The 12,554-nt window shown below is 51.8% G+C and overlaps 2 protein-coding genes across 2 annotated transcripts; both read left to right on the top strand.

Moving 5' to 3' along the window:
- Positions 1-2,963: 2,963 nt before the first annotated feature.
- CCMA1212_004977 (uncharacterized protein) lies at positions 2,964-4,717 on the top strand (the record flags this gene model as incomplete). The annotated part of the gene is made up of 4 exons (XM_073702258.1): positions 2,964-3,035; positions 3,110-3,481; positions 3,750-4,164; positions 4,245-4,717. The coding sequence occupies 4 exons, from the start codon at positions 2,964-2,966 to the stop codon at positions 4,715-4,717; spliced, it is 1,332 nt and encodes a 443-aa protein (XP_073559022.1).
- A 4,240-nt stretch (positions 4,718-8,957) lies between these two features.
- Positions 8,958-11,648, top strand: CCMA1212_004976 (Serine/threonine-protein kinase srk1; the record flags this gene model as incomplete). Its single annotated transcript, XM_073702257.1, has 5 exons — positions 8,958-8,997; positions 9,115-9,578; positions 9,944-10,188; positions 10,358-11,422; positions 11,468-11,648. 5 exons carry the CDS (start codon positions 8,958-8,960, stop codon positions 11,646-11,648), a joined length of 1,995 nt encoding a protein of 664 aa, XP_073559021.1.
- Between the last annotated feature and the right edge of the window lie 906 nt (positions 11,649-12,554).

Raw genomic sequence — 12,554 nt, 5'->3', positions numbered from 1 at the left:
TCTTGTGGAATGCACCTAGGTACGTTAGACTTAATAGCATAGAGCATTCAAGATATCAACCTACCGATCTACTACAGGACAACTACAGAAGGAAGAGGAAGATTATGTGAGCTCTTTAATAGATACACCCCAGTAATGAGTATATTAGTAGAGAGCGGTAGTGTATCAAGAGGAGGGGCCAGGAGTCAGGCTACTCCGAGAACACATCGTAGCTGCGAGAGACAATGGAATAAACATGGCAGAACCCTGACGGGATCGCAAAGTGCCTAAACACTCATGCCATCTCTCGATATTTAAATACGGCTACCTGAGATTTTTGTACCGCCAGTAGGCGATTAAAGAACAACTGTCAGCTGCGAGAGATATTAGGACAAGGGAGTGGCTATCCAGCACCCTAACTTGGCTATCCAGGATCCCAGCATATTAATCTTCTTTTCCACTACTACTTCTGTGATAAGATAATAGATTCTACTCTCTGCTACTACCGTTACATGATTCTGGTCTTCGTAGAAGCCGCTATCAATAGCTGGTGGGAAGAATGTAAAGAATCATCTGCAGTGTTTTATCCTTGTATATATAAACTTGGGGTGCTGGATAGCCGCTCCCTTAAGACAGGGGGCTTCGTCAACCAAATCAGGAGCGGAAGTGACCGACAGCCGCAGCACGTCTTATCGTCAGGATGTTGAATGAGGCGAAATAACATTTCAGAAGAAAGGGACTACCTTGCTAGAAAGAACAGACCGACAGAGTCTCGTCTCCTCTTGTGCTTCAGTAAGCGCCCTCAATATTTCTTTCTGTGTTTTTGTTCCGCTTCCTCTATATCCTTTTCGTGTCACCAAGGTCCATGGCTCACTTCCTCTCTCAGTTATCTTGTTCAAGTAGTCGGCCCCTTGATCTCCAACCACTTCTCGGTCCGTCAATGAAACTCTCTTTCTCTTGAGATTCTGTCGAGTGAATTCCAGAATTGCTGATGCACGAGCCCGAATCTTCTTCTCGTGAGATTGATTGCAGTGGTGGCTGAGCACTCGGGATCGACGATGAGGTTGATATATGATCTCTGCCAGACAACTGAGGCATTACACCAGGCAGAATCACCAACGAGTCTGAGACAGCAGATTCCATCAACGTCGAAGCTATACCAGCAGGGGGAACTGATAAAGGGGGTGCGACACTATGTTCAACCGATGTCGACGGCTCCGCAGCAGGTGGATTGGAGGCTGGCGGCGCCAGAGGAGTGGTCAGCGCTCTTGTGATTGGCTGGGGTTGCTCGATTCGTCGCGGCGTCGAGCTCAACGATGTTATCGACCCTCCAATTCCCTTGATCAAATATTCTGCATGATCTGGAATGATTGTCGACAATGCTGCCACATTTGCTCATGGGTATCTCTGTTGGATATCTGGATACCGCCATCGGGTTGACACTGCCTTCATGCCAAACAATAGGAAATACCTCATGATCCAGAAGTCTGCGAATGATGGAGTGGCGCCTCCCTCTTTTCTATACCTCCTGTATAGTGTATGGTTCGCCAACTTGATCGTTGACTTTGAGAGATCGTATGGCGCATTTGGCGCGGCTGACTCAAACTCGCTCCGCACTTCTGGTGTCCAGTGCCTGGGCTCGATGTCATAATCGTACATCAAGGGATAGCTGTTATCTCTGCTGATTTATCTGTCTCGCTGCCGAACTGAGGCTCCATTTCGGCATGTTGGTCGTTGGGGTTTGTACGGGTGATTAAGAGTTGAGGTAAAAGCAGGAAGGAAAGTATCAAAATGCATCGCAGCTGGCAGTTGTTGTTATATACCCTACTAGGGACTGGTGATACCGGAGGGTCGGGATGATGGGAAAGGAAGGAAGGAGGGAAGAAAGGAAGGAAGGAAGGAAGGAAGAACTGCCGGGCTGACATACCCGGGGATGGGGCGTTACTAACATAATGCTCAAAGAAGCGGACAGTAGTGAGCACTTCGTAACGAACATGATGAGTCTCGCCATGTTATTCCAATTAGGTAGTCTATAGTGAGAGCCACCGAGGTCATATGTTACATCGAAGAGCCATATGCACTCTGCGGAGTGTTTAAATAGCGATGGGAAACATTGTCCGACGGACATGAGCTTGCTCTCCGGGAAAGTCAGAGACTAGGAGAAACGCCCATATGATGGCCACAACCTCTGGATACTTCTCTCTGAGACGGGGAGACATGGACGCATGCTGTACTTGGCCTATCCAGATGTTATTCTGTTTTCATCTTCTAACCCAATTCTGGGCTAGGTTGACAACCGCCGGCATCGTGTTATAACAAGACCTCGCTTCCCCTTTGACATTCTACCAACACGCACTGCAACCCGCATTTAGACATCTCCAATACAACCTCGGCTTCATTCCACGCTTTCCATCTCGCTTATTGCTAGCATCTGCTAATACCAATAGTGGTTCTCCATCGCCGTGCGCATATCGTCTTGTTTGTCCTTCTACCATTGGCCAGCCGAGCTTCGCTTCCCCAGAAAGCCCCGATGCGACGCTCCCCGCGCGGGCACGAGACGCAGGAGCAGGGGTTCAAAGATCGCGGAGGATTCATAGCCTGGCAAATCTCCACTGCCGGCCAGTTCTCATTCGCCCAGTCATCACCAGCGTCCCTGTTCGGCAGTTGATGCCCTGCGTCTGGTGTCTTGGACAATGAAGCCGCTCCTCTTCCCCCGCATTCCTGCTATCAAATGGGCGGTGCGACGGCGGAACATTTCCATTCATCAAGTCTCTCGTCGCTGACACTCTCAGCTTTTCCTTTATCTTTCCTCTTTTGTCTTCTTTCCAGGTCAAAGGCATCTCTTACTAGAGTCTTGGGTTTAGATCGACGAGGTTGCAGCTGGTTGGCTCTGATTGTGTATTGATTGCATCGTTGGCGGCGCCTTTGGATATCTACAGCTGTTTGAAGTACATCCAGAAATTGCGGTCACAAACGTCTTCAAGATGGATGCAAAGCTGGAAGAAGCGACGGCTTCGCAAAAGGCGGATGTTGAAGCCGTCACAATCTTCAAGGAAGTATGAGCAAACATAATCTTCCATGTCCTCGCCTCATGCAAGACGTAGCAAGCCGGCTAACTCCAATCTCCCAGGACATCCCACCCTCTCAAGCAGGCGTCATATCGGAAGCAGAAAAGAAGCTCCTCTGGAAACAAGACATTCGCATCATCCCCATCTCGGCAGGCATCTACTTCCTCTGCTTCCTCGACCGCGCCAACATTGGCAACGCAAAGGTCCTCAACGTCACCACCCACGACGACCTGCAGCACACCGCCGGCATGAGCAACAAGCAGTTCAACGTCGCCCTCATGGTCTTTCTCGTCGCCTATGCCGTCTTTGAGGTCCCCAGCAACATCCTGCTCAAGAAGCTGCGCCCGAGCCGGTGGCTGGCCTTTTTGATGTTTTGCTGGGGCGTCATTACCATGTGTATGGGTGCCACGAACAGCTTCGGGAGTGTCACGGGAGTGAGGTTCTTGCTTGGGGTGTTTGAGGCGGGCTTGTTTCCCGGATTGGTGTTTTTTTTAACGTTCTGGTACAAAGGGGAAGAGAGAAGTGTGAGGTGAGTGAAGATGGTCTGCTTTGCCCTGGATTCAGACGGCTGGCTTATAGGTTTCTCGATCAGAGTCGCCTTTATTCTCGCCTCAGCAACATTAGCAGGAGCTGTAAGTCCAATCTCAACTGCTTCATTCTACGTCGTATAGTACCTATACCGATCATTGACAATGCCTGCAGTTTGGCGGTGCCATCGCCTATGGAATCGGCCACATGAATCAAACCCAAGGCCTGGCCGGCTGGCGCTGGCTCTTCATCCTCGAAGGCATCCCATCCTGCCTCTCCGCCTTCCTCGTCCTCTTCTTCCTCCCCGACTACCCAGAGAGCGCCACCTGGCTATCCGAGCCCGAGAAGGACCTCGCCGTCCAGCGCCTCTTTTACGAGGGCAGCAAGGGCCATCATCCCAGCATGACATGGCAAGACGCCAAGGCGACGCTGACTGACTGGCGCCTGTATGCTCACTACGCCATTTACTTTGCCGTCAGCCCGCCGTTTGCCAGTCTCAGTCTCTTTTCGCCGTCCATCACGAGCGGTCTTGGATATGTCGACCTAGAGGCGCAGCTCATGACGGTGCCCCCTTGGGCGGTTGCCTATGGTAAGCTTCATCTGTTGCAAACACGACGATTCGTCCCGATATACCAGTTTCGAGTGCTGACCAAATTCGTGAATCTGCAGTCTGCCAAGTCTTTGTCGCGATATCAGCAGATCGCTTCAACGCCCGTGGCTACCACGCTGCGGGAGCTGCTCTGGTTGGCGCAATCGGCTTCATCGCCTCAGCCGCTCTCCCAGCAACATCGTACAAGGCTCGCTACGGAGGCCTCATCCTCGCCACCGCGGGCTCCTTCGCCAGCATCCCCCCGATGCTGGGCTGGCTGACGTCCAACGTCGTCAGCACCGCGTCCACGGGCCTTGCCATCGCCATCAACGTGAGCATTGGCGGAGGCTTGGGGCAGATTCCCGGCGTTTGGATTTACAAGGCGGACGAGGCGAAGAGGGGGTATCCCACGGGTCATTGGACGAATGCGGGCTTTTTGCTGTTTGTTGTGGTTGTTTGCTTGGGGTTGAGGGTGTTTTACGGGCGGAAGAATAAGGCTTTGGCTGCGCATGGGGAGAGAGAGGGGGTTTCGGTTAGGCTGTACAAGCTCTGAGGTGACAAGTGTAGCTCATGAGTGGTTGATGGGTGATGAGTTACGTTTGGTACGATTTGATTTTTGGGTATGTAGTTGCAAACTTGCAGGGAGTTGCATATAGCCATCAACGTCTGGTGAACATTCTAGAGCTTCATGATATTCCTTTTCGTTCCTCTTGCTTGCTTTTCCTTCTTCATAAATCTGCGATCTTGCTTGTGATATGCCTGCAGCAAACTATCTTTTGGCTTTCGACTTGACATTGTAGCATCCTCTAACCCAAGGCTTCCAACAATTTGGTTTATAAACTGGTGATGGTTTCATTTCCGCTTACAAGCACCTCAGTGATTACTGACAAGTGGGTATTCGTGTCTTCCAGATAGAAGACACCCAACGAATGACAACAGTGATTTACCCCCCAAAAGGGAAAGTACTACAACAACATTCCCCACTTGGCAAACATCATGGCGAGTTGCCTTAAACAGATGATGCATTTCCAGCAGTTGACAAATCTGGGGACAGGGTCACCTCCGGCGGAGAAGCTCCGGGGCAGATGAATCTTGCAGACGCAGACACCAAACTCCACTCACTGCAACTCTGTTCGCCTTGGAACAGGCAAGACAGGATCGGAAAGGGCGGGCAGGACGGGGAATGAGTCCCGTTGGGCCGTCTCGTCGTTGTCCGGGGATGATGCTGCTTGTGCGTAGATCCTTTGTGGCAAATGATAGCATAGACTTCGCTGGAGAAGACGGCGTTGTCTTTTGTCCCGTCTCGAATATCACAAAACAGGTACCTGTACCTCTTGATATTTGTAGGCATGTAATCTACCCAAGTGAGTTCTCACTCCGTACCAGCAAAGCGAGTCTGATGGGCTCCTCTCCGATACGTTGTGGAGATTGTATGTTTACTCAGGCGTGCTGTTACATTGCGCATTATCAGAGCCCTGCAAGACTGACCCAAGGCTATGGATTGAAACAAGTTGCACCATGACATCAGCGGTCTATGCGCCCTGTCGCGAGGGAATGGCTTCAACGTCATTGGCCTCCAGATGGGCTTGCTGGTTGCCATGTTCAGCAACCTCAACCTCGCAAGCTGCTTTATTGAAATAATGATTCTTTTGCTGTTGAGGACAGTGAACGCTTTAGTGGCTTTGCTCGTCATCTATGAACAGAATCTTGTGCCTGGCGGTTATGATGAGTGAGTCATATGTAGGGTATGTGAAGCTGAAGCAAAAGAAGCAGGTGAAGCACGTCTCAAGGAGCAGTGCGTCTAGCCTAGAGTCGAAATGGACGCCGTACAGTTGGCCTCACGAGAGCACCAGTTTGAGGAGATTAAACTGGGTTATAAATTGACGGAAATATCTGAATCAAAAGAACACATACACTGTGTGCTTCTCCTATGGCGCACCCGTGGTGTCGAATCAAGGTCCGTGATCAGGTACCGGAACGTGTAAATGACGGGTTAGACTTGGGAGGCCCACTGTGACGCACGATGACTGCATCTAACTAGGCCTCGCATCTTTACCTTACTGTTTGTTCAGATGGACAGCATGAGCATTCACGGCAAATTGCGATGCTTTGTTTGCCTCTTTTCCTTAAGATTTCTGTCCCCTTATTCTTTCGTTCTTGGTTAGTATGATGCGTCTTCTGTCATGATGCATACGTAATGTAAGCAGAGAGGATCGCCGCTTGGTGTGATGCATGCCCTAGCCAAGGAAGCTTTGATCGAGGGGGATGCGCAATTGCCCAAAAAAGGGTCTGGCGATGGCATGGAAATGAAGATGAAGATTGGAAATCCCCTGACTTTTGAGTTCTTACAAGTACCGAAGATAGTTTGACTTCAAATCTGTGCCATCCTCTACAGAATTCGGTCTTCATCATTCGGCATCTCTCCTGGTGTGTGTCGACACAACACATTCTAGCCAGGCTCGGATCGCGTGAGATGAATCATCTCAGGCACCTCACCGAGACAAACTGCCGTGCCCTGATGTGAAGGTACTCGACCTGGACGTTAAGACACCATCAAACGTGCTTCTTCCCGTAGGTACCGCCAAAGAGTCTTACCCAGGAAGAAGCAAGGAAATTGGCAACCCAAACATGGCGTCTCCGTCCTGTCCTGGTCCTTCCCAAGGTCGCGTGGCGCCGCAAGGATGACGTCGGCTGCGGCGTCATTTATCGCGGATCCAAACCGCGCCCCGCCAAAGGGAGAAAGGACAAAAAAAAAATGGAAAAAAAGGAAAAGAAAGGTAAAAAAACGTTCCTGTTGCAGCACGTAGCCGGTACTTGCGGCGTGTGCCAAAGGTGCTGGTCGAGGGAGGTACTGCGACGTGCTCCGAGTACCTGACCTTAGGCAGTACTTGAGCGGCTAGCAGAAACAGGTGCGGCGATGATGCACTTGCTCCGTTTTGGCAGAGATCTGGTTTCCGCCCGTGGTCTTGGCATCGGTCATTCATGTGCGCGTTAGTACCTTGTGTACAGCAGAGGTACACATTGTCCCGCCATGATTCTGCTGAATTTCCCCTTTCGCATCTGTACGAGTAACCTCGATGCATGAATTCCCTGGCAGTTGACGATGGCTTGTCTCATGCAAGTGTCCTTGCTTGGAACAGACAGACCAACAGTCAGTCAGCTGTCGACGGCATCAGTCAGTCTGCAAAGTCCGGTGCAAGTGCCGTGCATGATACGCTTCTTCTGTTATGCCTCGCCACCGGCTGCCCTGGCTGTGCGATACTGCTCGATACTCACTCAATACCTTGTCAATAGCCATCGCCCGGGATCGCGGAGGAATCTGTCCTTGCCCTCTGCAGCTTGTTTACCCACCCCGCGGTTGAAGCTGCAGGCCTCTGCGGTCTCGACCCGTAGCGTCGCATCATGCCTCGAGGTCTAGATCTACGGAGCAAAAGGAAAAAAAAAAATAAAAAGGCAGCCCTGGAGGGGAACCGAGTCTAGGCGCTGCCGATTCAAGGTTACAGACCAGGCCGCCCTTGTAAGCACGGCTCCCGCCCGGTCAGCGGTAAGGCCTGTCGTGATGTCGGGTATCTTCCAGGTTTTTGCTTGCCTGCATACGGGAGCGGGAATGTGACGCTGCTGTGCCTTTTTTGACCTCGCTGTCGGTACCTACTTGGACACCGCATCTGTATTGTTTGGTGAGGTCTGGTGTTCTTGACATAATCTGCAGATTGGAGCAGCACCTGCTGCAGCCAAGGGACAGGAGAGGGCGGGTTGGGTGGTGGGAGCAGCTGTTGCAATCCGCCTACGTGCGTCATCACCACTGCAGGGCTCGTGCAGGACTACAATTACTTCATGTCACCTCAGTATATCTACCTGTGCTTGCCTGGAGATCTAAAAACTGTAGCAGATTGAATCAAAGTTGAAACAAACAAGATGAACTCCGTCTCTTGATTGTCACCCGACTGTCTCTTCCTAATTATTAATTCCACTTCCACCTTTCCCCTGCCCTCTGCCAAGTCTCCTCGATCGCCCTGTCAGTGCAGCTGCAGCGGCTAACGCCACTAAACGCTGCCCAAGTCCCCTCTGCCTTACCAAGCTTAGCCTCTTGCAGGCGCAGCAGCCGCACGTCACCTCTGGCCTGAACGGGCCTGAACTGGCCTGAACCGAGCAGAACCTTGAATCTGGAGTGACCGCGCCGGAACCATCCACCAAATTCACTAACTGGCCCCCCAGCACCACCTGCTGCCGCCCGCTAAAAGCGATTCCCTTCCGCTGCCTCGTACTTCCTCCGTCTTCCTCTCTTTTCCTTCATTCACCTCGACCCTCGCCAGCGATTAAATCCTTCTCGCTTCCCATCCTCTGTATCGCTTTGCCGTTTCTGCTTCTCCCTCCATTCACACTTCCACCATAGAGCCTTTATTCACCTAGACGGCAAAGGGAAAAAAAAAAAAAAAGGGAAATCAGAGAGAAGAGTGCCTCCTTGTTTGCTTGCCTACACTGCAAACTCCTTTCAAAACCCCGCATCATCATCCATCGCACTTTGCCTCCGCGCACAACAAAAACGCAGTCAGACATCATCGCGTTACTGCTTTGCCTTCGGTTCCTTCGAATTTTGAGCTCCTGCAAAAGAAGTCGGCTTCTTCATTCGATTCTACAATTTCCTCTCTTTCCCTACACGCAACGCCCGATTATAAAGGGCCCGAAAGAAGCAGCTCTCGAATTGCGCAGCATAGAATCGTGGTTACATTTCGCCTACCCCAACTTGCACTTTTCGCCGCGCTGTCGCTCGCCAGCGGCATCTCTCGGTAACCATGTCGACCATTCAACAGCTCAAGAACTTCATTCGCCATGGTATGACCAGTCCCCGCCAGCTACTCTGCCCTCACGCTTTTCTCGGATGATCCTCAGCATCTCCGACTCGTGCCTCCTCCGAGTACGCATTGTACGGCTGACACACTTTGATTCTAGGCAAGCAAGCACGCACTTCCAACTTCGCCGAAGAACAACGCAAGAGTGACGCCGCGCCCCAGTCCGTACCACAGCCGCCGCCAGAAAAGTCCGTGGCAACAGGTCCTCTGTATGGCAAGGCTCCCGGGAACCAGGAGCCTCTTGCAGCATACTCAGAAGCGCCCAACGACCAGCAGAACCGCGCAGCGCAGGCAGCCCATGCCGCAGCTCACCATGTCGAGCCCGCTCAAGCCAATGGTGCCAAGAACAGGAAAATTGACGAGGCGAATCTGGCCCAAATCATTGCCGAGGAGAATGCCAGCAAGAGCAAGTTCCCCAAGTATCCCGATTTAGACCGCTGGGAGCTCCTCGAAAAGATGGGCGATGGCGCCTTCAGCAATGTCTATCGCGCTCGCGATTTGCAAGGAGAGCATGGTGAAGTGGCCATCAAGGTCGTGCGCAAGTACGAGATGAATCGCATGCAAGTAAGTTTGGTTGATTTGCTTTGTCATTTTCCTTCCTTCTTTGCTCGCCTATTGCTGCCATGACAGCCGGTCTCTTTTTTTTTTTGCTGGCTCGTCGTATCTGTCTCTGTTTTCGCTCCTTCTATCCCGCTTTTACCAACCACGGAGAGGGGTTTCCCCTGAATAGGGAAACAAACATTTACATCCAGACTTCAAGAAGATACCAAAGGCTGCAGAGGTGCGAAAAACATTTTCCTTATACTCTCTCATGCCTTCAGTCCCTCGTCTTGAGGGTACGCATTTGTATACATCGAGGCCAGAAGTCGTGGCGTCCGATGCAGGGAGACGATGGCCGCAATTACAGATATGCTGACAGGTCCGTCTAGCGCTCCAATATTCTCAAAGAGGTCCAGATCATGCGCCAGCTCGATCATCCCAACATCATCAAGCTCATCGAATTCTCCGAGTCCAAGCAGTACTACTACATCGTTCTGGAGCTGGCTCCCGGTGGCGAGCTGTTCCACCAAATCGTACGACTGACCTACTTCAGCGAGGAGCTTTCTCGCCATGTCATCGTGCGAGTCGCCAGAGCGCTCGAGTACCTGCACGAGGAGAAGGGCGTTGTCCATCGGTACGTTTCTTGGCAGCACACCGTTTCATTTCTAAGCAGACCCAAACCAAACAAAACAAAAGTAGTGGGACAGGGGTTGCCTTAGTCCCGCGATGACATCATGGCGTCCCCCCCCTTGTCCACTCAAAGGCAAATCTGTGATCGAACCGTGCTGACTCATCCTGGACAGTGACATCAAGCCGGAGAATATCCTCTTCAACCCGATACCCTTCATTCCGTCCAAGCACCCGAAGCCGAAGCAGCCCGGAGACGAGGACAAGATCGATGAGGGCGAGTTTATCCCCGGCTTGGGGGCCGGCGGCATTGGCGAGATCAAGATTGCCGACTTCGGCCTCTCCAAGATCGTCTGGGAGGCACAGACCATGACGCCTTGTGGCACCGTTGGCTACACTGCACCCGAGATCGTCAAGGATGAGAGATACTCCAAGTCGGTGGACATGTGGGCGCTCGGCTGCGTGCTCTACACCCTGCTCTGCGGATTCCCACCCTTTTACGATGAGAGCATTGAGGTGCTCACCGAAAAGGTTGCCAAGGGCCAATACACTTTCCTGTCACCATGGTGGGACGAGATTTCGTCTTCGGCTAAGGACCTCATCAGCCACCTGTTGACAGTGGATCCCGACAAGCGTTACACCATCAGAGAGTTCCTCGCCCACCCCTGGATCCAGGAGGTAGGACCGACGCCTCGAGACGAAAAGGCACCGGGCATGGTGCCGCTCAAGCAGTTCACCGCCACCCAGTTTGAAGAAAACGGAAAGCGGTACGACTTCCGTTCTCCCGCTGCCGTCAACCTTCGCGAGGTGTTCGACGTTAGCTATGCCGTCCACCGCCAGGAGGAGGAGGCCAAGAGAAGAGCCCAGCTGGGAGCCAGGGCCGGCGGTGCTGGACGTCCTCTTAGTGGCCTCAACGAAGAGGAAGACGAGGATGAGGAAGAAGAGGATAGCGACGTCGACAACATGGACGTCGATAAGGAATCAGCCCACAACAACAAGACGCGGGCTCTGGAGCAGAGCATGCAGAGAGCCAACATTCAGGACCATGACAACACCCACACCCGTGGCCGTGAGCGAGAACGAGCCGGCGAGAGAGGCTATGGGCAGCATTCAGCGGCCGTGACTGCTGCCGCGCGCCAGCAGGTGCGTGAGAGGCAACGCCAAAAGGGCGCGTTTGAGCTCAACCTCGACAACGCAACGCTGCTCGGCAAGCGAGGCAAGAAGGTTCCCGTCATGGGAGCGTAGGGGCTCAACGTGGTTGGGCCATCGAGGCCTGCTACGCCAAGAGATGCAGCCGCCGTGGATGGCATTTTCGACATGGACATGTCGCCCGCCGCGAGCGAGGCTTCGGGGCCGGCTGGCGAGCACGACTCGGTCATCCGCGACATTTTACAATCCGGCATAGAAAGCGCGGCGGACCACAAGGAAAACGTGCCCGCCGCATTTCACAGGACGCACACGGCTTGATGCCGTTCTAGGGGAGGCGTATTGGAGTAACGAGCAAACGGGTTCGGGAATGGTTCTGAGAGCGTCATTTTTATTATTTGCTTTATTTTGATTCAACTTTGCTCCATCTTGTAGAACAAGGGAATGGAAAGAATAGCGGTGGGAATTTGGTAGGGCAGTTTTGAGACGAATCGTGATTGATGCACCATTTCGGGCAGTCTTGAGGTGCTTGTTCCCCAGTGACGCCCCGTGTTTTTCTTTCTATTTTATAGATGAACTATCAATCTATGGGTATGAATGCGGGTTGCTTGAGAGTCCGCCCCTGGCTGCATAGGCAACACGGTGGTCTCTCTGGTCCGTGGTCCTCTTGTCTGTATGTCTTTGTCTTCTTCTTCTCGAGTCCTTGCAATTGTTCTTGCACCTGTCTTTGTCCCGTCTTACTTGCCCTTCTTACATCATGATTCCGTCTCTTCTTGACCATTATCCCAAAGATGCCATCATTGCCCTAAAGAGACCCATCGTCCAGATGAAGAGCTCTCATATCTCATCCCGTGCATGAAACTGAAACCAAAATAGAAACGAAAAAGAAAAAAGAAAGGAAAGGAAAGAAAAGAAAGGACCCTCTTCCCCGACCATATTCGTTGAACACATCAAGAAAAAAAATTCATTCATTCTTTGGTACAAAAGGACTCCAATCCGTCGTGTAAGGGTACTAGAAAAAGAGAACAAGGAAAAAAAAGGGAAAGGGATATCGTAGTCAAATTGATTTCTCGTCCAATGAGGCCGTACAAAGGAAAAAAAAAGAAAAAAAAAAAAAGAGCAAACAGACACAAGGNAAAAGGCGAAGCAATGACAAATAGAATTAACCCAAGATCCGTAGGTTTTGGTGGTCCGGTCCGAGACGTATCCAGCGTTTGATCGGTGAAA

The sequence above is a fragment of the Trichoderma ghanense genome, assembly GCF_004382785.1.
Source record: "Trichoderma ghanense strain CCMA-1212 chromosome Unknown scaffold_5, whole genome shotgun sequence".
In the NCBI taxonomy this organism is placed as follows: Eukaryota; Fungi; Ascomycota; class Sordariomycetes; order Hypocreales; family Hypocreaceae; genus Trichoderma; species Trichoderma ghanense.
Note: the sequence above shows the minus strand (reverse complement) of the source record. Positions and strands in the feature narration are given on the sequence as shown.